We start from the raw sequence: 24,466 nt of genomic DNA, 5'->3' as shown, positions 1-24,466 counted from the left end.
GCTGATCATATCTTCTAAGATGGCAAGCCTACCCAGAACATCTCTTGTCCTCAGCATCTCAAAGAGTGTGACCTATAGCCTTGCTGGCAGCTCATCCTAATCGCCCATTTCTTACCGAAGACATAAAGGCCGCTCATTGCCAGTTCCTCTAGTCAGTCACCTGGGTCTGGCTTCTGACAAGCCCTTTCTCTGACCCAGCCATGAACAAAAAGGGGCTGGTACGGGGCCCCTTCTGGGCACTCTCATAGTAATGGCTTCTGACTTGGTTGGTTCTCTTAATGTGTTGACTTTTCTGTTCCATTGATTTCTTCCTTTTTTCTTTTTTTGCTTTTAGTATGTATGTATGTATGTATGTATGTATCTGTCTGTGCAAGTGTCTGAGGGTCTTCCCCTACTACTCTCTATCTTCTTTTTTTTTTTTTTTTTAACACAAGGTGTCTCGTTAAGAAGTGGCACTCACAAGTTGGCTAAACTGGCTGGCCACAGAGCCCCAGTGATGCTCCAGCCTTCACCTCCCCCAGCACTGTGGTTTCAGGCAGAAACCACCTAACGCACCTTTTATGAATTTATTTTCTGAGTAATGGGACCTGTTTTGTTTTACCAAACATGGGAGTCTGGGTGTCTCCAAACATTGGTTCATAGTAACATTTCTTGAGGCAGCCCCCTGTGTTTTAATAGTGTGTGGACACTCTGTTCCCACAGGGTTTAGCCCAGCTTCTCCGTGTGCTGGGGATATGAATGCAGGCCCTCACAGTCACACAATAAGCACTTCCCTCACCTCGAGCTCTGCTCATGTTTCGCCTTATAGTACCTCCTTCGGATTTAATTTCTGTTCTAGTTTCTGAAGGTAGAAACTCAAGTCCTCATCAGGGAACCTTTCTTTCTCCCAAAACAGAGCACTTCTGTGGCATCTCCCTCCTGTACCAGCTGTAATGGCATCAGTGGCTTGGATGGGCTGTGTCTTCCTCATCTGCCAGGAATATTTCCTGGCTTTCTGATTGATGTCACCTTTGCCCCATAGGTTACTTAGAAATGTGTTGTTACTTGGCATCTCTATGCTTGTACATTTTTTTTTTGCTCATAATTTTTAAACCTTTGTTGTTGATGATGATGGTGATATTACTATTATTTGGAGGACAGTGCAGGTGCACACATACCACAGCAGAGGAATCAGAGAATGACTTTCAGGGATTTTGTTCTATGCTTCTGTGGTGGGTCCCAGGGATCAAACTCAGGCGTCAGGCTCATGTACCAAGGGCTGTTACCCGCTGCTGGCCCCACTGCTGAGGAGTCTAATCAAAGTCCATTGCTGTCCACAGCAAGTACTGCTGGACTCTGGTCCTTGTCCGTGTATGCCTTGAGGTTTATTTGATGGCTCAGAATATGGTCTGTCTTAGTTTTTTTTATGTCTGTGACAAAACACCATGACCAAGGCAACTTATAAAAGAAAATGCTCAATTCGGCTTACAGTTTCAGAAGGTCAGAGTCCATGAGTGGAGGAGCAAAGACATGGTAGCAGGAACATCTGGAAGCTCAGCCTCGATCCAAGCAGAAGGGAGAGAGAGAGGAGAGAGAGAGAGAGAGAGAGAGAGAGAGAGAGAGAGAGAGAGAGCGCTAATTGGGAGTGGTGTAAGTCTTCTGAAACCTCAAAATCCACCTGCAGTGGCACACCTCCCTCCAACAAGAGCCTCCACAAACATCCCCACCAACTGGAGACCAAACATTTCAAACACATGAGTCTGTGGGGGCCACTGTCACCCACGCTGCCACAATGCCTCTATTGATGAAAGCTTGGGGAAACAAGTATGTTTTCTTGGGGATTAGAGTGTGTTGGTTGTTTGTCTCGGTACTTTTTCTTTTCCTTTGGTTTTTCTTTCTTTTTTTTTGTTTTGTTTTTGTTTTTTGTTTTTGAGACAGGGCTTCTCTGTGTAGCCTTAGCTGTCCTGGACTCACTTTGTAGACCAGGCTGACCTCAAACTCTCAGCAATCTGCCTGCCTCTGCCTCCAGAGTGCTGGGATTAAAGGCGTGTGCCTCTGGACCATTTGTTTCAGTTCTAAGGCTCCTTATATGTGCATGCACATGGGCTGGAAGAGTGACATATCTGCTCTTTGCTGTCACTGCACATTTCCTCATTTTCTTCCTCACATGACAGCAACAACAAAAGTAGATTTTGTGAAAACCCTATTAAAGTTTGGCTGCTTTTGAAACAGAATAAAAATAAAATACATACTAATTATTTAGTGGTGGGCTTTTGATGGTGAGATCTGCCTGTGAGTCATGGGATTCCTCTAAGGCTTGCTCGCAAGCATTGCTAGTGGATCCTATGTAAGGACAGGGGTGAAGTGAGTGCGTGCCCACCCAGAACAGTTTGGTCTGTGGGAGCAGGGCAGCAGGGGTAAGGAGAGCTTCGATGAAACTTGAGGAGAATGTCTAGGAGGTATACACTTGCCTCAGGACTGCTACTGTGTCACTGTGAATTTGCACATAAGTGGGCACATTCTGATGCCCAGGCGATGCCCAGGCTTTACTCACTAGGGCCATAACCAGAGGAGCTTCCCCTAGCGACTGAGCTTACAGAAGACAGCCTAGGGGCGGGGTTTGAGCGGCCTCGGGGGCGGAGCATGTGTCCTGCGGGGCGGGGCGGGGCGGGGCGGGGCCAGTAGTGAGCTAGCACTGCAGGTCTTTGCGGCGGCTGCGGAGCCTACCAGGCCTGGGATGCGGTACAAACGCTGCGGGAAGTGTGCACAGATGCACAGTCACAAGGCAGGAGGTGCCTGGGAGCGGCTACGGGTGAGTTTCTATGGCGACAGGGCTTGTGATGGTGAAGGGCAAGGGCGAGGTCACCCCGCACCCAACCCTCCCCGGGAGTCCTCCCTAAACGAGACTGCAATTTTTTGGGCGGAGCTCCCCAGAGGGGCCAGGAGGTGCCCGACCTGCAGGCCTGGTCTGATTCAGGACCTCAGCATTCTGGGCTGGCACCTGGGAAATGGGTCATGAAGGATGGGTTGTCTTCCAGGAGTGTATTTGGTACTTCCCAGCAGGGGCCGGCTCGAGTTTGTAGACAGCAGAGACAGTATTGGTCCACATCCCTCCAACAGTCCCAAACATCAGGCTCAGCCTTTGGAGCTCTGTCTTAGGCAAGCATCATCCGGCATGCAACTGAAGAGCCTTTAGGTAGGAGCTGATCACTCAAGTCATGGCCTCTTCCCCTGAAGCGAAGGACTCACACAGCAGGGCCTATACTTTCCTGCGGGCAGGGAGGGGACTTCACAAGGGGAGCGAATGAGAGAGGGACCCCTGCCCTAAGAAGAGACTAACCCTGGCTTCCAGTCTTATTCCGGCCAGCGTTCTGCACTTTAGGCTCTGCCAGGAAGAGACTGGTGCTCAGTTTCCTTAGTGTTCCTGAAGAAAAAAAAAAAAAAAAAAAAAAGCCCCGTGGGTGAAGTCCTCTTTGCTTTTGACATTCAAGGTCCCTGGGGCCTCCTGATTTTTAGCTCCCTCCACCCTAGCTTTTCGTTTGCTTTCGGCCTTCTGTTGGAATATTGCACATCCTACTCCTTCTCCCTCACCTCCAGATAGCTGAAAATCAGTGGCACCGGCTGAGCTGGGAGGCTTTTGTGCCTGCCCCAGTGCAGCTGTGATCACAAATCTCTGCCATTGTCTATGCAGGGTTGCTTTACCTCTAGGAGCTCAAGCGGGGCCTCTGTGCTCTGCTTCTTCCCTGGCCGGAGTTGGATCCAGGACCAGCTGCTGCCCAGCTGTTCACTCCCACGCTGTCCTCACCTCTCCATCATGGCACCCCTGCTCACGGTGTTCCTGGTGGCTCTGATGGGCTTGCCTGTGGGTAAGGTGGACAGAGGCTAGTGGGGACCCAGTTGGAACCTGAACCTGGGACAGGCAGGTGGAAAAAGGGGCAGGCTGGCTAGAGTTCTCCTGCCTTCTGGCTGTCCTAATCTGGTGCTCAGTGGGAGTGGGAGGTTGGCTGGAGACAGCTGGAGTCTGACTGACAGGACAAAAATTTCTTCCTGTTCTTTGATTCCCCACCCCACCGCCCCCCATCCCCCACTCCCACCCCCTCATCCCCCCCTCCGGCTCACAGCCCAGGCTCTGGAGTGCCACGTGTGTGCCTATAATGGAGACAACTGCTTCAAACCCATGCGCTGCCCAGACATGGCCACCTACTGTATGACCACCCGTACTTGTGAGTCTGGCATCCTAGAACATAGAGATAGGGAGAGAAGCTCCCACCTACCCTGGGGGGAGGGGCTGGGGGGGGGAGTGTAGACCTACAAGCTAAAGTTGAGCCATCCATGGTCCTGAACCTCTTACTGCAACCTTATGTCATGTCCCCTGCAGACTTCACCCCATACCGGATGAAGGTGAGGAAGTCATGTGTGCCCAGGTGCTTTGAGACCGTGTACGATGGCTACTCCAAGCATGCATCAGCCACCTCCTGTTGCCAGTACTACCTCTGCAATGGGGCTGGCTTTGCTACCCCAGTGACCTTGGGTCTGGTCCCAGCACTTCTCGTCACCTTCTGGAGTTTGCTGTAAAGCTCTGCCCCCCTTACCCCCACCCAGCAGATCCACTCACACACAAAGCTCTTAAAAGACACAGTTGCACCCTCTCACCCATTTGCTTCACCAAGCCCTCTTCCCTCTGAGACTCCTAGGCCACAAAGAGGTCCCATGGCTATCTACAAAAGGACTGATGACACCCAGATACCTCACTCCAAGGCCATATACCCTTTCATTTTCAGAAGGCATCTGGGTGTGTGGATCTAAGCCTTTGTGATGTGCCTGGCCATGGGTGAGGCAGGCTGGGCCCCTCCTCTACCCATCATCAGGGGCATCTTGGGAGAGTGCTAGAGTTTAGAGGGGTTGGCATCATTAAGTCAAGGTATACTGATTTGAAGGAATTAGTTGCCAAACCCCACCATCATGGTATCAGGACCCTGCCTTGGTTTACCCAGTAGAGGAGAGTTCTGCTAGAAGGGGACAAAAAAGATCATGAACTGCCTAGAAGCAGAGAAAGGCTCAACAGAGCTGTCTCCTACTAAGTCCAGCAGCTGCCCAGGGCAAGTGTGAGGTGGAGGCCTTGTGATTTGTTATTTCCACTTCTTCAGGCACTCTTCCAGACTGGGTGTCAGGGCAGCTCTTGGCCACGGGTAGCTAGCAACAGCTTTCTTTCCATAGGCCACTGAGAATCTTCCAGCCCCAACTCAATGGGCCTCTTGACCGCCCCTACTCCATCCCCTGAGGCTGGCAGGGACATGGGGGCAGGTGGCCCGGCTATATTTTGTCTGGCCTGTACAATGGCCAGAGCTATTCTGGGCATAGCAGGAAGGGGACAAAGGCAGGTCAGAGCAGGCTGCTAGTATGACTAAGATAGGGAAGCAGACTTCAGCCAGCTCCCCAAGTCCTGCAGGCAGCGCCTGCATCCTTCAGTCTCGGTAAATTATGGGGAGCCAGCCCAGGTCGTAGGTGACTGCCTGAGGTCAGTTGTGGCTGAGTATTGCTGGGTATCAAGACTCCAGGTCGTAGGTGACTGCCTGTGAGGTCAGTTGTGGCTGAGTATTGCTGGGTATCAAGACTCCAGGGAACCCAGCCCAGATTTGGGATATACCCATCAACCTTTTATGCAGTGTGGGTAGCCTACGGAGCCTTACCCTCCACTCTAACTAGTACCCCCCCAACTCGTGCCAGTGAGGAAGCCCCTCAAGCTGGTTCGGACCAGGGGTGAGGATGTGGATCAGTGTTCATGTTGTGGGTTTATCCATAGAGAGTCCTAATGGTCCCTGCATTCTACTGGTCACATCTTGAGTGCTTTTTTTTTTTCAGACCCTGCCCCCCCCCCCACCCGCACTGTAGGTTCTCACAACACAGAGGCCCATCTTGGAGACCTTCCTCCCTGTTCTCAGGCAGACCTGAGCTCTTTCTGCTGCTGGAACTGATGTAGTTTTCTGCCTCAGTTTCTTTCTCCCAAGACAGGCCACTGGAGGATTTAGTAGGTTGGGGAGGATCCAGACCCTCAGGAATCTGTGCAGCTTTATTACAAAGGTGAATTGGGTGGGAGATGGCCTGGACATGAGGAGACATAGATTATCCAGAGGTAAGATGAGCCTCTTGGGAAGCCAGGAAGTAGGAGGAAGGAGCACACGTGCATATGTGCACACACTGTCTACAGAAGACAGCACTGGCTGCTATGTCCCCTGAGGCCTAGGCAGGATATTGGGAGGAAGCCAGTGCTGCCCATACCTGAGCTTGCATGGGACACACACACACACACACACACACACACACACACACACACACACACACACACACAAACCACCACCACCACCACCACCAGCAAGCAGCCAGCATTGGGACTGACCTATACACGCCGCCACAGAGCACCTGCAAGGAGGGTCAGAGGCGGGCCCCTGACTCAGTGGGTGAGGCCTGGGAAACATTATCCTGTTACCCTGCTTGTGTAAGTCCACTGTCCCCAGTCAAGTGGCATCCTAGGCCAAAACTGGGAGAGGAGCCTGGGACTGGTCCTCCCTTCCACCACAAAGGGTGGGGGGGGAGGAGGCGGATGTAGAAGAGGCTTGATTACCTGCAGCCCCAAAGTGAGGCACTTGAAGGCCTCAGTGTGGGGGGCATCATCTTTCACCTGTCTCCTGACACCAACCAGATAGGCCGCACAGTGACCACACTGCCACCACCCAGCCCTACAGGGAGCACTGTGCCTAGTTAGCCCATCCTTGCTGCTTAGCACAGAGCCCCAGAAGGTGCTCAATTAATACAGGGCCGAGCCTGCTGAGCCTGCCACTGGGAGGTGCAGATTAGGGCAACAGCACCAGATGGCCTGTCCCGAATCTTGTCTGGGATTGTATAATAAACATCTGTCCAGTCCACTGCAGGTGGTTCTGCACACTCCACAGCAGCTCTGCAAGGTGTCTGGGGTAGTCATTACTGTACCCCTTTGCAGGTAAAGACACTGAGGCACAGAGGAGTGAAGCACTTAGTGGTCCTGGGCCTCCTCATCTTTCCAGTACCAAGCCATTCACCTATGGGTGTTCTTTCAGCAGCTGGGGTTCTTTGAGGCGGTCCACCCTCAAAGGTGGCAGTGGCTTCATTAACCAGAGCATTTCAGAATGTAGTGTCATAAAAGCATATGAACCTGAAACCTTAGAAGGAAAAAATAAGAGCTGAAAGTTTGGGGGGCCGGGCTGAAGGGGTAACCAGCCAGGGGTGTCCAGCCTTGTGTGTGGATACAGAGAAGAAACATGGGATGGAGGGGTGGAGTGAGGAACAAAGTAAGAGCAGACATCACACAAGCTGTCCCTGCCTTAGTCGGTGGGGGGGGGGGGAGCAGGACTAGGGCACAAGGCAGTGGGTGTTCTCACCTGGAGTGTGTAGAGGGGCTGGTGGTGGGAATCTATGGAGTCGCAATCTGGAGGCAGCTTGAAGTCACTGGAGAGGCTGCTTGGTGAGACAATGACACCGTGGAATGTGTGCGCTTCTGTGGGATTTGATGAAGCCAGGTCAACACCTGAAAGCCAAGGCACACTTCGGGACACAGTGGGGGGTCTGGTCTAGCCCACTAGAGAGGAGCCGTCGTCCGGTGAGTCATGCTCTGCCACCATCTCTGTGATCGGCTTCCCCAAACGCTGGTTAAGGAGAAGAGGGACCCAGAGCACCTGTGTCTCCATCTTCTCCAGCAAGGATACGAGCTCACATTCTGAAACTTGAGAGAGATTTCCATGAGTAGGGTGGCCCTTCGCTTCAGTACTTAATTACTTCCTGGCAAGCAATGTGGCGTCCTGCAGCACTGCGTGCCCTGGGCTCCTCAAACATGGATGGGCTCACACTCCAGCCATCTCATTGTTGAAATGACAATGACGGTACCTATTCGGATGGCTCTTGGCCTTGGGTCTGCACAGAGGAGGGCCCGAAGGATGCATGGATACAGGATGCCTGGTGCTTCCCTTGCCTGTGTCTCTGCCGACCCCAACCTCTCACCCAGAAAGGACATGAAACCCACTCTTATGCCATAGCTCCCTTCCCCCGGCCAGTCCCATGTACCCACACTTCAGAGTGGTCCTGTCAATGTCAATGTCCTCCACTGAATGAATAAACAAATGAAGAACAGGTGTCTATCTCCTGACCGTCTTCTAAGTTTGGACTTTACCCACGCAGATGGTTGATGGGTCCTCCTGATCCTGAAGTGTCCTGGCTCCTGTCCTGATATTTAAGCCAGCCAAGGCAAGAGAGGTATTAGCAGGACAGCTGGAGCATCGCTGAAAGTCACCTCCGTTCTGTGGAAAGAGGCAGACCCACCAGCTCCCATCAGGGGACTGACAAGCCCTAGGGTAGGCTGAGGGACTGGCTGGGAGAGACAGGACCCTAGGCCCTACCTGCTCCTTCTGCCTTCTTCTGGCTTTCTGACCTGATCCCAATTCCTTGCTCCTTCTCAGACAGTCTGACTCTACCAGACTCTCTCTCAGGATCTCTGGTCCTTTGCTCTTCCCAACCCCCAGGTTTGGGGGGATTCCATAAAACATGGAGGCAAGTCACAATCACCTGGACAGCCAGAGCAGACAGATGTGGCCTCCCACCTGGCCTCAGGCTCAGTCCATCAACAGAATAACCCCTGCCCTGCAATATGCCACTTTTGTCTCTTACCCCAACCTGGGAACTTTTTAACACCAAAGGCTTTGCTTCCATCACCACCCCCGCACCCCTTCCCCCCCCCCCCACTGCTGCTACTGAGCAAATACTACCGGCAGGACTCAGTTTCCTTGGTACCATGCCAGTACAATCCCGTGATAGATTAACACTCACGCCTTGGACCTAGGATCATGTGTGCAGCCATGCTTCTCCTGGCTCTCCTAATCCTGGGAGGGCCAGGTCAGGACTGAAGGCTGCTTTGGCAGATGAGGAAACTGGTCTCTCAAAAGCCTGCCCACCATACTCCATCCAGAGTGAGCTGCTGTGGAAGACACCTTGGCTTCGCCTGGCCCACGCTCCATTCACATTTTTGAGGGCATGCTGCGCCACACCCTCCACGGAGCTGCAGGGTGAGGAGGACCTCTCCTGAGCTTCTGGCCTGCACCAGGCCTCCCTTGAAAGCCTTGGGCCTGATGGTTAGCTCATCCCTACTCCATGGAGGAGGGAAGATGACTTGTGAAATTACACCAGGCTCCCCAAGGCCACACAGCAGCAAGCTCTGCCGGCTCCCGTCTAAACCAGGCCGCAAGTGACTCAGGGCTGGGAGCCAGTGACAATGGGAGACAGGGGTGGAGTGGGAGCCGCAAGCAGGTATAAGGGGTGGCCAAGGAGTAAGCCTCCTCCTTAACACAGAGAACATGAGGCTTCCCTTCTGGTTCCTCCTGGCCGTGGTCTTGAGCATGGATCTAGGTGAGTCAGGGGTGTAGCCGCCTTCCCTACCGGCCTTACTTATCACTGTCCTCTCAGCCTGGGCCACCATTGACCCTTGGGATACTCCTTTTCCTGTCGCCTCTTCTCATCCTGGACGCCAAGACCTTTCCTACCCAGCAGCCTCTGTCCTCTGCTGCTGAACTTCATGGGTTCTTCAACCCTCTTCACACCACTCAGGACTGTCCTCACGCCTACTTCTCAGTTTGAAAGCCACCCCTAAACATCTCCAGTTCCATAGCAACACTCTCTCGCACGCACACACACAAGCATGGCACAACCTCTGCCACTTTGCCCTTATCCAAGCCCCTAGAAACTCCGGCTGACCTGTTTTCTATAGCCACCCTCTAATACCCGCCTGCCTGCCTCCTTGCTTAGGTTCTCTCTGTTCTACCTTCCTAGGGCGATTGCATCCACTTGACTTTAGTGCCCTCAGACTTCTATAGCTTCCAGGCTAGTGAGTTTCATCTGATTCAGTCACAGGAGCTTTGGCCTCAGTCCCTGCTGATGGCCGCCCAGGGACATCCCCCCCCTCCCCAATATCACTGCCTATGTCTGGCGTTGACATCATTTAGTGGAGCCCACATTGTTCCTATATCCAACCCCGATCAATGCCCAAGCAAAGAAACAGTTTCCCCTGTGGCCCAACAGCAACCCATGCTCCAAACTAAGCCCCAGGTCCCAGAGGCCTCACCTAGCAAAACCTCTGTTTTCATCATGGATGGGAATGCTCCAGGACCTGTGGTCCGGCTGAGGTGTGGCATCAGAGGTCCATGAGTACATCTCTGGCTCTAGTTCGCCCTTCTTGGGCCAAGCCTCATGGGGACTCTGACCTGAGAAAGTATAAACTATTGACCCCCTAAAGTGCTACCTAGAGCTTTAGGACAGGCCAGCTCCACTTTGATGGCCCTGAGCTCAAAGTTTAGAGACCTTTTGTCACCGACAGGGCTGAGGTATCAGAGGGAGTGCTCAGCCCTGGGCCAGCTGCCCTTTCTGTCCTAGCCAATGCCCTAAGTATCTCGTGAGCATCAGTGAGCTTGAGACAACTCTCTACCCTGGAAGCTCCCCGTCCCTCCCCTCCATGGAAATCATACCTGCCCCTCAAGACAAAAGCCTGGCTGGTTAGAAGTTGGAGGGGGTTGGGCTCCATTAGCCTCTCCCAGCACACTTCACGTCCTGCATCTCTGCTGGGTTCTGGCTCTGCCACCCATGGGTCATGCCATCTCACTCTGGGGCTCAAAGCAGTCTGCGAATGGTGGATTGCATCCTAAGCTGACCCCCAGAGTCAGAAAATAAGACCAGAGGGATTCAACTGTCCCTGGCAACACTGCAGAGGGACTGGACCTAGTGGAGTCTGTTGTCCCGGGGTTTATCTCATTATCCCTCCTACCCTCTTCTCCAAAGCCCCCTCTCTCTAAGCAAACGCTGATCCTGTGGCCCAACCATTGTCCCCAAAGTCAATTTCCTTCTGGGAGCTAAACCTTCCTGGCTTCCTTGATGACAACACAAAAACCCGAAGACAGACAGTATTTTCTTTCTCTCAATGACCCAGCTCTTGCCTCAACTCCTAGTGATCATTCATTCATTTACTACTTAAACATCTCTTGAGCCTTACCAGTGCAGCAGGGTTCAGAATAATGGATGCTTTGGGGGGGGCGCTGGGGAGTGGGAAGGGATCCCCATACATCTCCAGAACCCTAGTAACCAGGTGTGAGGAGGTGGCCTTGAGCACGGACATAACAAGGTCAGCTGTGGTGGCTGCATCAAAGGACGGCCTCTGCTCCTGAGCTGAGAGGCTTTCTGGGCAGAGATGACCTATGAGCTGGAGGCTTGTGTATGATACATAGATAATGGAAAGATGAACCTGGGTAAAGGTAGGAGGATGGAGAAGAAGAGGAATGGCCGTTGGTACCAGTCCAATTCTCCCCAGCACCTTGACTGTCCTTTTGGTGTCTCAAGCTTATGCCCTTCAGTCAGCTGCTGTCTATGCCCTTTCCTGTCTGGGGAAACTAATGGTCAGTCTGTTTTTAACATCCATGGAATAGCTACAGATTTTTTTTTTTTTTTTTTTTTTTTTTTGCTTCTGTTACTTTTGTGGCTTTTGTGTCCCTGGCAGGGTCACAGGTAGGGCTTTTAGGTAAAGTTAGTAAACAGTCAAGACAAGTAGTGGGGACCTTGCTGTGGTAGAGACCTCCTGTCTGTCACCTGCTTCATAGTACATAGGATGAAAGCCTTTGAAACTGCCTGGAACTGACCAGCATACTTACAGGTGAGGTCTGGCAGAGGTATGGCTGTAGTTGGAGCCACAGGGAGGAGCTAGCCTCCTATCTCAGACACTACTCAGTGGCCCAAGTGGGATGGAACAAAGTCTCGGAGCTTCCCCCACTCAGTGTCAGCTCAGGACTGGTACAGGTACTGGACAGTACCCAGCACTGGGCATGGGGTTAGGGACTTTGTAATCTAAGGAAGGGAGCTTAAGGAAGAAAAGAAGAGAGAGAGAGAGACAGAGACAGAGACAGAGACAGAGACAGAGACAGAGAGACCAGGAAGAGTCAGGGGGGCAGATGAGGGAATCATCTGAAAGCCAGAGAGAGCAGGCATGGGCTGGACGCAAGACCTGTGATGTAGTATTTGCCAGGAAGTGGCCAACAGAAAGAACTCAGTGGGCTCCCCTTCCTTCTGCCTGGCCTTGCCCTGGGTTCCTTGCTCATGGAGTGAAAGCTCTATTATCTCAACCCATAGAACAGAGAGCCCTGGGGGTATAAATGATCCTCCTCAGGTCTCTGGAGGTAAAGGGGGGCATGCTTAAAGTATCTGGCCCCCAACCCTCCATCCCCGGTCTTCAGGAGTCTGAACCTGTACTCCCCTTCCCCAGGAGGTCTCACCTCTGCTCCCCCAGGCCTTGGAGCTCTGGGCAGAGGAGCACAGAGAAGCTCTGGTGTAATCACTTGTATCTCACACAGCGGGAGGCTGAGCACCAGGGTCTCACTTAGCCCTTCCTCCAAGGTCTCGAGGGGCCTCACACCTTGAGGAGGAGTTGGGCTACAGAGCTATGGCACTGGCCCAAGAATGGAAGCGCAGTGCTGGGTCCAAGAGTGGGTACCATCCTCTGAAGAAGTTGCTCACCTGCTGCCTCTGTCTCTGCTTGTAAGCTGTAACACAGGGCCTGCGGTGCCACCTGTGCAAGGGCTTTGGAGGCTGTTCCCGCCAGTTCACCTGCCCATGGAACTCCACCCACTGTGTCATCATTGCCACCCGTGAGTGTGGTGGGGGTGGGGTGGGCTGGACACACCCTTCCTGCACAGAGAGCTGGCTCACTGGGCAGGTGGAGCCCAGAGCCCATGCGGTGCCCATAAGATCAAGAACAGAGAAGGAAGAAGTCTGACAGCCTCTACCTGGGACAGGGACCAGTGCTTGGCGGGGTGGGGGAGTGACTCTCAGTACAGTGGCTGATAGGACAGAGGTTTGGGAAGCTTAGAGTTTCAGGACGCACCTTGGTCTCTCTTTTATCCCCCCAGGGTCTCCCATCAGCTTTAAAGAATTGCCTCTGGTGAAGAAGATGTGCTACACTGGTTGTCCTGACATCCCCAGTTTGGAATTAGGTCCTCATGTATCCCTTGTTTGCTGCCAGTCCGACCTCTGCAACAGGGACTGACCACCTTCCTCCATTACCAGCTGGCTCCACAGAACCATACCATGCCTCTCACTCACGCCTGGTTCTTGGAGATTATTCTGGTCCAAAGCCCCCCAACTCATACTTCTGCAGGAAGTTCCCAATGGAATCTTGCGTAAATCCACTGTGGAACATACTAAGACCCTATCTGTGGACCTCCCTCAGGATCAACAAATCTCCCAATAAAAACTACCTGGATCACACAGTATGAGTTGTCCTGTGGACGGAGTGCATCAGGTGCTAGGCTTGGCCACAGAAGGAATTAGATTCAGACAATTCCTTATCCCCTCCCTGTCTCTTGTCAGCCATGGCCTCCTTGGCCCAGGCTTTCTACTGTGCCTGCTACTGACCTTCTTCTCTTCTATTAAGAGCCTGCTATCTCCGGGTAGGCACAGGGCCCGAAAGGCACAGGGAGCTGCAGGTGGCTGCCTCCTCTGCTATTGAGCAGGCTGTGCGGAGTAGCTGAGTCTGCAGGCATTTGGAGAGCACCCCAACTTGAGGCTGGGGCACCTGAGTATTACCCTGACCTGGGGCTGATATGCAAAAGAGTACCCCGAACTTGGTATTCAGGCCAAGGAGCACCCAGCCTTGCAGCTTAGGGCCAGAGAGCACTCTAAACCTGGGGTTGAGAACACTTACAGAGCACCCTTGATGTGGGTTTTGACATTTGAGCAGCACCTTAATCTGGCCTTGAAAGCACAAAGGAACCCAGATGTGAGGCCAATAAGCACTTTCCCTCTGAATGAGACTCTGGAAGCCTCCTACAGGCGCACAGTGGAGCAGGTGGAGGAGGAGGCCTCGGCAGAATAAGGATGGTGTTCACTGACCACAGGCCTCTGAGGACGATCCACTTCTGTTGTTAGTAGCTGTTGGAGAAACCTGCTACCTTGTTGGCCTTGTGTCTCTGGCAACTTGTCCTGTCCTATCCTATCCACCGTGTCCTTACCTGGTTCACTTCTCCTATGTCTCCCAGAAGGCTGCCCACCTACCAAACCCTGTGTAGCCCCGAGCAGGAACTCCGCCTCCAGGTGCCCACCAGCAGTCAGCAATGGGAAAGCTGTGCCTTGGGGCAATTAGATAGAGCTGCCCAGACAGCAAATCCACTCACCTTAGTATGGACATGGGGAATTAAATGCTCAGAATTTGTGCCCAGTAAATATTTAAACTCCAGCTCCCAACCCCAGGCCTGGGGATAAGTTTCAGGCTCTTGGTTTCGGAGACACAAAAGCAAGTCATGGTTGGTACTTGCCAGGAAACACAGGGGCAGGGCCAGCCCTCAACTTGCTTGTTCTCAGCTTGGCAAGGCTCTCACCAAAATAAACACATGCAAAAGGTGACACCCATGAGGAGGACAAAGCACAGAGTAACTGACAGAAAGCGGGGGCCTCAGCCTCAGCTAATACATGGAAAAGAGGTAACATGTGCTAGCAATGCCTGAATAAGCATTGCTCAGGGTAGTGGGGAAGGACAGTTAGCTGCTATACTGGTACCCAGAAGTAAAATCGAGAAGACATGGGTCCAGACAAAGACCTTTTGTGTGTTTTGAGAACTGGTCTCACTGTATAGCCCAGGCTGGCTCCTACCTCAGCTTCCTGTGTGGATGAAAAGACAGTCTTTAAATGCTAGCCAATACAGAAGATAAAAGGCCTCAGACATGATCCTGATCTCATAAGGGATTAATCGAGTGATGTGGAAGGGGCACCCTGGACGTATACATAGAAGTAGAAACATGTCTATGGAAACAGCTACTCACAGTGGCCACAGGGTGGAAACACACACATGCCCATCACGGTGAATGAACGCATACAATATGACATATTTAGGCTATGAAAATCCTGGTCACCAATATACAGGAGGGAGGTACTGACCCACACTTCTGCAGGGCTGACCCTTGAAAACACTACAGAACACTGTGTGCTTTAGGACTCTGTCTGCAAGAAATGGTGGGAATTGAGGGCATACTGGAAACAGATAGAAAGGGTACAAAGGGCAGGAGATGACATGACGTATGCTCGGTTAATAAGTTGTAATAAAATATATTGGTTAAGAAAATCGAGCCCCATGTTGGGTGCCACTTGTAGGCTCAATTTTCTTAACCAATATATTTTATTACAACGTATTAACTGAGCATACGTCACGTATAACCCGACTAACCAAAACAATAGGAAAAGAGAATGAAAGAACACAATAACAAAACCGTAAGGATATCAGTTCCGAGGAATGATTCTCCTGGTGTAAACAGCGAGATTTCTTCTGCTGGAACCTGGAGTAACCAGAACCTGGAACCTTAGCAGGAGCTGGAGCCCTGAAGCCTTCCTTTGAGCGGTTCTCTCTAGGAGTGTCTCAAAGTAGAGCGATGAACAGCCAAAACTATCCCAAGTCTCCAAAAGCCTCGCCTCCAGTTCTGGGCTCCTTTATATAGCTCCTCCCAGAGTCTGTTCTCGGGATCTTTTCAGCTGGCAACAATTAAGCTCCTGCACGAGGTGGTTGGTCTTCTAGTGGATTAACCTCACCTGTTCTCTCACAAGACTGTTCCAATCCCACACTGGGGATCGTAAAAAACAGGTTTATCTCTCTTTCAATGACATCCAAATTATTTCCTTCTAATGCACCATTTAGCATCTCTGACCACCAAAATGCTTGTATGTTTAAAAATTCTCCAAGAACGATGTTTATTTGGGGATGACAGAGCGCTATGATGGGAATACCCCAGGGAGGCTATGGTAGGGAGAAAGGCAAATGGGGAAGTATGCCTAGGATTCTCGGGGAGCAGTCTGTTGGTCCTAGAAATGTGGGGGCAGGGCTCGGCATCTGTGGTTGGTGGAGGTGCTTCTGCTGTGATGTCCTATACACCTTGTCTGCAGTTACAGAAATCTGTGTGTCATGTGTTGGGCGTGCAAAGCACAGGGTGCGTGCAGAGCAAGGAATCTCTGGCACGGCTCCTGAGGAAATCATTGTCCCAGACAGGTGGGCAGGAACCTTCCCTTCACAACCTCTTTCCTCTGTCTAGTTTTACTGTGTCTGAAAAGAAAGTTCTCGTCCTGGGAGCATCAGCTTTCAGGGCTTTCCGTCAGCCAGCAGGCAATCCCACGGTGGCTCCAGCTGGCAACTTCTTAGGTCAACACAACCCAGACACCAACTGTGTGTACCCCACATCAGATCCAACCAGTTTAGGGCTCTGTCCCCCAAGGCCATTCATTCCTCTCTCACATCCTTCACTCTTTCTCTCTTCCCATGTGGTGTTTTGGAATCTTTGGTCATTGCCTTGATTTTTGTTTGTTTGTTTTTCAAGACAGGGTTTCTCTGTGTAGCCTTGTCTGTCCTAGACTCACTTTGTAGACCAGGCTGGCCTGGAACTCACAGCGATCCACCTGCCTCTGCCTCTCGAGTGCTGGGATTACAGGTGTGCGCCACCACACCCAGTGTGCCTTGATTTTTTTTTTTTAATGGGTAAAAGTGTCACCTGAATTTTTGGGGTCCCCCAAGGAACAACAGTCCCTCTATGCCTTTCAGGTCATGAGTAATTTCTCTTTATCTTCCTAAGAAGCCCAGAACCTTCTGTGTTAAGCAACCCAGAAGCTGAGCCTTGTCCTTTTTGGGGTTTCACGGAGGTTTCCTTGTGTGGCATGATTGGTTACATCATTGGCCACTGGAGATCAGCTCAGGTTCCAGTCCTCCTCTGCTTTCCAAGGAGACTTGGGGGTGGGGATCAAAGTCCCCACCCTCGTAATTGTGCAGGTATCTCTTAGGTGATCAGCCCCGTCCCGGAACTCCTGAGGGGCATCCCTCCACTTGTCATTCATCAACCTATAAAAGGCACTCTTATTGCTACAGAGATTCCAAGGACTTGAAGGAGCTGCGTGTCAAGAAACTTGGCTGAAGACCAACAGTGTCTGTCACAATGTCACAAGAATGGAGGGACAGTGTGATTGCTAACAGAATGGACTTCCTTTTGGAAATAATGGAGCATGTCAGCTCAGCTAGGGGGCTTTGCCAATGTCTGTGGCTATGCCAAAACTGTTGATCTCTGTAGTGTGCTCTCCTCATACCCTCTCTTCAGCATGTCACAGTGTAGCCCAGGCTGGCCTTGAACTCATGACAATCATTTCTCAGCCACACAAATACAGGGATTATAAGTAGGTACCACCGGACTCTGAAAGTGATATACTTTGAAATGTGTGAGCTGCCAGGTATGTGAGATAGTCAACAAAGCCACTGAACATTAAGAAGGAAAAATAACCAGGTGGTGGCGGCACATGCCTTCAATCCCAGAACTCAGGATTGAGCAGAGGTGGGTGGATTCCTGAGTTCAAGGCCAGCCTGGTCTACAGATTAAGTTCCAAGACTGCCAGGGAGACACAGAGAAACCATGACTAGAAAAACAAACAAGAAGAAGAGGAAAAAGATAAGCAAGATGCAAAATCCAAATTAAAAGCCACATGTTACTATATAGAAATCTGTAATATATATATGTATATATATATATTTATACATATATATGTATAAACCACAATATATTGTGTATACACAAAAGCCTCGTAGTACTAGGGAGGCTGGAACTGAAGGTTCAGGTAAGCCGGATTACATAGGGAGATCCGGGAAAGGAGACTGTTAGCCAAATTGAAAGACAAAAGACCAAGAAGGAAATATTTGTCCCATATGCCAAGAACTACACCACCCTCCATGTGTGCCCACAAGGCAGGGCCACAGGAAATGGTCAGAGAACACTTACACGAGGAAGGCAAGAAAAGAGGAGTGCTGAGGTGGAGGTGACAGGACAGAGCCTCCTCACCTTATTATCAAGGCTGTGACACAGGTACTAAGTGGTGCCCGATGAAAGATGCAGTGGGCGAGGCCTGTGGGAGGGGTGGCCTCTGGGCCTGCTCCTTGGAGGACAATCGACGGAGTCTGAAGTGGGCTGGAAACTGCTTCTGTAGATGCCTTTGTCTCCTGTCTAACCCAGTTAACTTCAGCGCATCCATGCCCCCTGCTGTATGGCCAGAGGTTTTTTTTCCTTTCTTTCTTTTTGGTTTTTTGAGACAGGGTTTCTCTCGTGGTCCTGGCTCTCTTGGACTTGCTTTGTAGACCAGGCTGGCCTCAAACTCACAGAGATCTGCCTGCCTCTGCCTCCTGTGTGCTGGGATTAAAGGCGTGCATCACCACGCACGCTCGGCCAAAAATCCGAAGTTTCAAGGCAGACTTTCAAGAAAAAGGCTGGCTAGGAGGCTGAAGTACAGTTTGGGAATCAGAGGCCAGAAGCCCGAGTGTGGAGTTATCATTAATGGTTTCTTCTTAGAGCTCCATAGGTCCTTTGGGAAGGGCTTGAATTAAACCACAATCACTTCCATGTTCCTGGAAGTCCCCAGGAAAAGTCGCACTATGGCAGTGAGGACTAGGGTGGGTTCTGACGGCAGGGACAGTAAGCCTGTGGAGGGGTGGTTCCAGTCCCCCTGGGACCAGACACTGCCCTTCTAGAAACATTCCTTCGATGTCTGGCTGCTTGGTGCAAAGGGAGGGTATGGAAAAGATATCTTCTGCCCGCCCCCCTCCACAGGATGAAACTGTGACTGTCTGTTGCTCATGGGCTCAGATGCTGCTACACAGGAGCTCATTGTGCATACCAGCATTCTTCTGGAAAGATCCTGGAGGAACAGGGCACAGTGGTCGGCTTTCCTCAATGCCCCTTTCCAGGGGACAGAAGAGTCAGGACCCAAGGGGTCCTGGCCTTCCTGGAGTCAGCAGAGCCTGGCTGCGGGGCAGAGTAGGGGTGGGTGGGGACAGGGGGCACATGGCTACCTGGGGAGGAAGGCATGTGGGTATTATTCCCACAATGGGACGGTCTGGGTTGAGGTTGAACATGGCTAACCTTTAGTGGCTGTGGGTTGGGTACAGGATTACAAGTTGCCCCGGCATGACCAGCCTTTCCCAGAGAGGCCAGGGCATCAATGCACAAAGCAAAGGTACTCACAAGGTATATAGGTGGTCCTGGGAGATGGTGTAAGAGGACAAAGGAAGAGCCACAATGTCCAGTGCGGACAGGGACTTTCCTGAACTTGAAAGAGCATCCATCCAGACCTCCCTCCATAGCTTGTCCTGGGCTCAGGCTGGTAACCAATGCTCCTTTTGCCAGGCACCCAGAGCCAAGTCTCTGTTGCTGATCTCCATCACCTTGAGAGGCAAAGGCAGGAGTAAGTGCACTCTGAGTCCATCCTGCTTGTGGGCTTCTTCCTGTCCACCACACCATGGCAGAGCCCATTTCATTAGTACCACAACCGCAGAGGGAAGGGGTCTAGACAGCTTAGGGAGAAAGTCTCCACTGCAGAGTCCTGGTGTGCCCAGAAAACCAGTAGCTGTGCAGTGTGAGGGAGGCTAAAAGGTGGAATCTGACTCCTGAGTCACAGCTGCAGTGTGACTTGTCAAGGTCAGTGGCCCCAGAAGAGAAGTCACAATGTCCTAGCATAGTACCAGTGCCATAGAAGTTCTCCATAGTCACCCTTTGAGCCCTAAGCCCAGACGCACATGAAGCCTGACCCTAGCCCTACACTGAACTGATCTGGGTTATATACTGAGTCCTGATCCTAATCACCGTGCCTTATTCCTGGTTATAATACTCTGTGATCTGATCTTGTTCATGCTCTGAGCCCTGACCATGATCACACACTGAGCCCTGAACCCTGATCCTGGTCTAAACCCTGATCCTAGTAACACTCTTGAGCCCTGATCCCCTTACACTCTGAGTCTTGATTAGGCTACGCTGTGAGCCTTGACCCTACTCAAACACTAAGCTTTGATCCAAAGGTTCCTGGAATTGAGAAGATGAGGGTGTGAGCCTCTCCGAGCAGAGGCCTCCCAGACTGAGCCAGCTCAGACCCTGGCTGGGCTACATTCCTCCTGGCACCAAAGTGGGAATTTCCCAGGTACAACCTGGGTCTCCCATTGAAGTGGGTGCAACTCTAGGAGGAACACCTAGGGGCCAGGTATACTCCAGGGGGTAAGGCAGAGGTAAAGGCCCTGCACCTAAGGCTAGGAAAGAGCCGAGCTCAGTTGGGTGTGGTGGATGACTTGGGTTTGACCTAAGGACACACATGGGTGCAAAGTGAGCGCTCTACTCCAGTTAACCTCGCCACAGCCATCCCCACAGCTGTGCAGTCACGGCCACGCATGGTGAATGGTTTGCAAAATCAGACAGGCTTGGGATGCTGCCTGGCTTGCTAGGTGACCTTGCTTTAGTCAATTAGCGTCCTGGAACCTAGTTTCTTTATCCACACTAAAATTAATTAGTGGTCTGTCCCTCCAGAACTGTCATGAGGAAAAATACAGTTGGTAGGCTGAGTCTCCGGGAAAGCCCTGGGAAGCACAGTGGTTGGCCCAGTGCTTAGGCAAATGAGGACTTCCCACACAGGGTGAAACCAGACCCCAGTGGAGCTGCTTAGCAGGAAATCCCTGGCACCATAAAAGAGCCATAATGGAGACTTCCAAAGATCAATCACTTCAACAGGAAGGGCGGGGCCGAGGCAAGAATGGACACCCCTTTATTGTGGGGCTCAGGACAGAAGTGAGGTTTGGATGCCCCACAAAGAGACTCTTGGGAGGCCTAGTAGCAGTGTGGTCTTGACCACTAGCAAAGAGTCAGGCAGGCAGCTGTGCCCCAAACCCTGCATGTCTCAGCTGGGGCTAGGGTGCTCTAGGGAGCTGCCTGTGGGTGCTGCCAGGTCATGGGGATGGCTGTCACAGCATCCTGTCTGGTGCAAGGACAACAGAGAGAGAGAGAGAGAGAGAGAGAGAGAGAGAGAGGCAAGCAGGCAGGCAGACAGACAGACAGACAGACAGACAGACAGATAGATATTTTTCCCTTCCTCCAACCCAGTGGTTCTCAACCTTCCTAAATGCTGTGACCCTTTATACAGTTCCTCATGTTGTGGTGACCCCAACCATAAGATTATTTTTGTTGCTACTTCATAATTGTAAGTTTGCTGCCGTTATGAGTCATAATGTAAATATTTTTGGAGCTGGAGGTTTACCAAAGGTGTTGTGACCCACGGGTTGAGAATCACTGCTCCAACCCCTTGGCCTTCTCAGGACGGAGGTAGGAGGAGGTAGATGGGGCCCAGGAAAGTCCTGCCTGAGATCAACCTCTGAGCCGTTTGAGACCAAGGTGTGCAAACAAGCCCAGAGCGAATAGCCCTCCAGGAAGCGTAAAATAGTGTCCCCCGCCAAAATAGTGTCCCCCGCCAAAGCAACTCTAGGTCCTCCCCACCTCACCCTTCCTCCAGAAACCTTCCTGTTGAACAAGCAAGTTTTGTGTTTGTTCCTTAGGCCTTTGAGCAAACTCTGGGCTGGTTGTCAGTGGCAATTCAGCATACCTCACCTTCCCACTGACCACTTCAGAGGAGCTGGGAGGGGCAGGATCGTCTTGGAAAGATTCCAGCCAAGAGCTGCCAGGCCAGGACTTTGCTTGCAGACAGGAGATGGCGGCCACAAGGTAAAATGTCCTTAAGATAGCTGGAAGTGAGCAGAGGCACTCAACCCTCACTGTCCCATTCTGTACAGCCTGGAGACCCCTGATCTATCCCAGATGGAGAAATCTGGAATATTCCCTGGCCTAGGAGTTGCAGGGGTGATGTGGAAGGGACTCCAGTGGGAAAAGAACGCATCCCCACCCCCATCCTGTGGGGAGAAGAGGGGTCAGGGGATGGTGGAACACAGCTTTGAGTGGTGGAACTGGAAGCACAGTCTGAGAATGCTGGATAAGGTCAGAGGGAGCCAGAGGAGTGTCCTGAAGAATGGCTGTTGGTAAAGAGGCAGGACAAGCCCTCCGGAAATCTGATCCCCCTCTAATCTGCTCAGCCAACCGGTCAGACCACCACTGTAGGCATTTCCCCACCAGCAGGCCAGAGTGAACACTGGAGCCATGCAGGGGGCCTGGATGGTGCTGTTCGCACTGGTGTTAGGCACCTTCGGGGAGCTTGGTGAGCATGGGGGAGTATGGAAGTGGTGTGGTCTATGCTCCTCAGGATTCTCTTCAGAGAGAAGAGTAGCTCATGGGGGAGTTTCAGAGAAGAAGAAGGCAGCCCTGGGCGTTGGCAGGTGGGCAAAGGCTAGCACCAAAGCCCTAAGTGCCAGCTCGGGAGTTAGCCAGTATTAGCATGTTTGCTAGTGAAAGCCTTTGAGCTGTGGAATAGGAAAGATCTGGGGTGCTGAGGCAGAGGGTCTACGACTCTGGGCAAAATGGAGATGTAGAGGGGGAAAGGAAACCCAGAAATGTCCAGAGATGGGGTGACCACTGGTTTAAGAGAACAAGTGGTGCCCACAGGATGTTGACACTCAACCAGTTACGAGCTCAGTGGTGAGGGTTCAAACCAGGTTGTTCCACACATTTGTTAGAAGAAGAGATTGGCTGGACCAGAGGAAGAGACCCTACTAGGTCACTGGGATGGGGGAGGGGAGTAGGTGATGTCCCTGTGTGTCTGGATTGCTTGGACCAGTCGGATACAATCAGGACTACAGAGGCTTCTGGGACTGGGTCTGGAATGCTGGCAAGATGAAGGACAGACAGTGCCTTTCAGCCAGGCTCTGTACCTGTACCCCTCCCCTTCAGGAGGACACCTTTGCCCAGCTGGCACCTGTGAGTTCCTAGGTGCAGCTCCCACCCAGCGATCCAAGGACCTGCTTGCCTGACCCCAGGACAGGTGGCATTTAATCAGAGAAGGCCAGTTGGTCATGAGGAAGTGGAAGGGCTCCTGCCTTAATGATGTCTCCTTAAAACTGGCCTGTGGCTGTGGTGTGTGTGTGTGTGTGTGTGTGTGTGTGTGTGTGTGTGTTGATCATTCCAAATCAGCTGTCCTCATCCTGGCCACAGGCTGAGCCCATTGATGCAGGGCCACATGCAGGGTCACGGTATCTTCCCTGAGCTTAGTTACTAGGCGTCTGGCCCCTGGCTAGTGTCCTTGTCTCTCTATACTAAGCCTCCATGGCACAGCTGGGCATTGCCTGCAGATGTTTTGGGGTTTGGGAACAGGACGACCTGCTCACTGCCCTCTCATCCCTTCTCTCCCAGCTATGGCCATACAGTGCTATACCTGTCAGGATCCTGTGACCGTGTCCAACTGTGTAACCACCACCACCTGCCACATCAATGAAACCATGTGCAAGACCACGCTCTACTCCCGGGAGATTGGTCAGTAGGTTCTGGGTGGGGCGGAACTGGGACCCCAGTGTCGTAACACCAGCTGGCCTTCCACACAGCCTGCACCATCTGCCATTTCCACCAAGACATTTTTCTATCCCGGCTGTCATCACTCCTTCTTTACCCTTCTCCCCTCATGGTGGGAGGTCCCTGCTAAGGACTGGTTGTCTTACAGCTTGGGTTTTACATTCTCCGTGACATATAATCACCCCACAGACCAGTGCATACAGTCCCTTGTATGTCACAGGTATTCAGTGACCCTGGTGAATGGGGAATCCAGGCTGGTGGGTTATTGGCCTCAATGTGGGTAGCCCTCGGGCTGGAGGCACAGAGTAAAGGCCTGGCCCTTATTATTGAAACATTCCATGTCCTACAGTGTTTCCCTTCCTGGGGGACTCCACGGTGACCAAGTCCTGCGCCAGCAAGTGTGAGCCTTCAGATGTGGATGGCATTGGGCTAACCCGGCCAGTGTCCTGCTGCAACTCTGACCTATGCAACGTGGACGGGGCAACCAGCCTGAGTAGTCTTGGTGGCCTGGTTCTTGCCCTGGCACTTACCTTTCTCTTGGATCTTCTGCTGTAAAGCCATGGCCGTCTTGCTCTGTCCCCTTGCCCCTGACAGCCCAGTTCCCTGATGCCTTGAAGAAATACCATAGCCACCTGCATCGGCCTCTTGAGTCTCCTTTTTGGGTACCGGCCTGCCTCGTGGGCGGGGAAAGGGGGCCTCCTTGCTACATCTGTGACTCCATCCTTCTCTCTGTCAGTCTCTCCTGTCTCCTAATGTTTTATGTCATAAGCAAGGAGAGTCACCGGGCCTGGACCACCCATGCAGACCAGGGTTGTTGACATCTAGGTCTTAGGGTGTGTGGGGAGCCTGCTAAGTAGGCAGAGGCTGGGTTCCAGGAGAAGCTCAGCGGGTAAGACTCCCCTCTCCTGCTGGAACCTGCTTCTCCACCCTGATCCACAGATAGCTCTGCTGCCCCCCACTGGCATCACCCCACTTACCTTCCCTGCCCTAGGCCTCTGGAGGAGTCACCCCTTCATTCAGCTGGTGGCATCTCCAGCGAGGCTGCATGAATGTCACTGTCTTGTTTCCATCATTGCCTTAGTCCTTGACGCTGGTCTTTTGGTCATGACTTCCAGGGGTAGCTCTGGTTCTAGGCTAGGGTCCCATGACCAAGT

At 52.1% G+C, this 24,466-nt stretch overlaps 3 protein-coding genes across 4 annotated transcripts; all 3 read left to right on the top strand.

Moving 5' to 3' along the window:
- The first annotated feature begins 3,689 nt into the window (after positions 1-3,689).
- Lynx1 (Ly6/neurotoxin 1) lies at positions 3,690-4,594 on the top strand. The gene is made up of 3 exons (XM_051159730.1): positions 3,690-3,845; positions 4,101-4,202; positions 4,358-4,594. Exons 1-3 carry the CDS (start codon positions 3,794-3,796, stop codon positions 4,552-4,554), a joined length of 351 nt encoding a protein of 116 aa, XP_051015687.1. The 5' UTR covers positions 3,690-3,793; the 3' UTR covers positions 4,555-4,594.
- Positions 4,595-9,298: 4,704 nt separating this feature from the next.
- On the top strand, positions 9,299-13,324 carry Slurp2 (secreted LY6/PLAUR domain containing 2). The gene is made up of 3 exons (XM_051159731.1): positions 9,299-9,408; positions 12,579-12,683; positions 12,945-13,324. The coding sequence occupies exons 1-3, from the start codon at positions 9,357-9,359 to the stop codon at positions 13,079-13,081; spliced, it is 294 nt and encodes a 97-aa protein (XP_051015688.1). The 5' UTR covers positions 9,299-9,356; the 3' UTR covers positions 13,082-13,324.
- Positions 13,325-21,432: 8,108 nt separating this feature from the next.
- Positions 21,433-23,969, top strand: Lypd2 (LY6/PLAUR domain containing 2). Of its 2 annotated transcripts, none has more exons than XM_051160557.1 (3): positions 21,433-21,581; positions 23,157-23,276; positions 23,662-23,969. In XM_051160557.1, the coding sequence occupies exons 2-3, from the start codon at positions 23,159-23,161 to the stop codon at positions 23,865-23,867; spliced, it is 324 nt and encodes a 107-aa protein (XP_051016514.1). In that variant the 5' UTR covers positions 21,433-21,581; positions 23,157-23,158; the 3' UTR covers positions 23,868-23,969. The 2 variants fall into 2 exon arrangements, with proteins under 2 accessions (XP_051016514.1, XP_051016513.1); XM_051160556.1 differs by lacking the exon at positions 21,433-21,581 and adding an exon at positions 21,914-22,068.
- Positions 23,970-24,466: the final 497 nt, after the last annotated feature.

Source organism: Acomys russatus, chromosome 17, assembly GCF_903995435.1.
Source record: "Acomys russatus chromosome 17, mAcoRus1.1, whole genome shotgun sequence".
Lineage (NCBI taxonomy): Eukaryota > Metazoa > Chordata > Mammalia > Rodentia > Muridae > Acomys > Acomys russatus.
This window is presented reverse-complemented; position numbering and strand designations above follow the sequence as displayed.

Excerpts from the sequence above, each read along its gene's own strand:
- Lynx1 (XM_051159730.1), top strand. The coding sequence starts at position 3,794 with ATGGCACCCCTGCTCACGGTGTTCCTGGTGGCTCTGATGGGCTTGCCT. Across the intron at positions 3,846-4,100 it reads TCTGATGGGCTTGCCTGTGG|CCCAGGCTCTGGAGTGCCAC; the intron begins GTAAGGTGGACA and ends TCCGGCTCACAG. Across the intron at positions 4,203-4,357 it reads CTGTATGACCACCCGTACTT|ACTTCACCCCATACCGGATG; the intron begins GTGAGTCTGGCA and ends TGTCCCCTGCAG.
- Slurp2 (XM_051159731.1), top strand. The coding sequence starts at position 9,357 with ATGAGGCTTCCCTTCTGGTTCCTCCTGGCCGTGGTCTTGAGCATGGAT. Across the intron at positions 9,409-12,578 it reads GGTCTTGAGCATGGATCTAG|CTGTAACACAGGGCCTGCGG; the intron begins GTGAGTCAGGGG and ends TCTGCTTGTAAG. Across the intron at positions 12,684-12,944 it reads CTGTGTCATCATTGCCACCC|GGTCTCCCATCAGCTTTAAA; the intron begins GTGAGTGTGGTG and ends TTATCCCCCCAG.
- Lypd2 (XM_051160556.1), top strand. The coding sequence starts at position 22,011 with ATGCAGGGGGCCTGGATGGTGCTGTTCGCACTGGTGTTAGGCACCTTC. Across the intron at positions 22,069-23,156 it reads AGGCACCTTCGGGGAGCTTG|CTATGGCCATACAGTGCTAT; the intron begins GTGAGCATGGGG and ends CTTCTCTCCCAG. Across the intron at positions 23,277-23,661 it reads GCTCTACTCCCGGGAGATTG|TGTTTCCCTTCCTGGGGGAC; the intron begins GTCAGTAGGTTC and ends CATGTCCTACAG.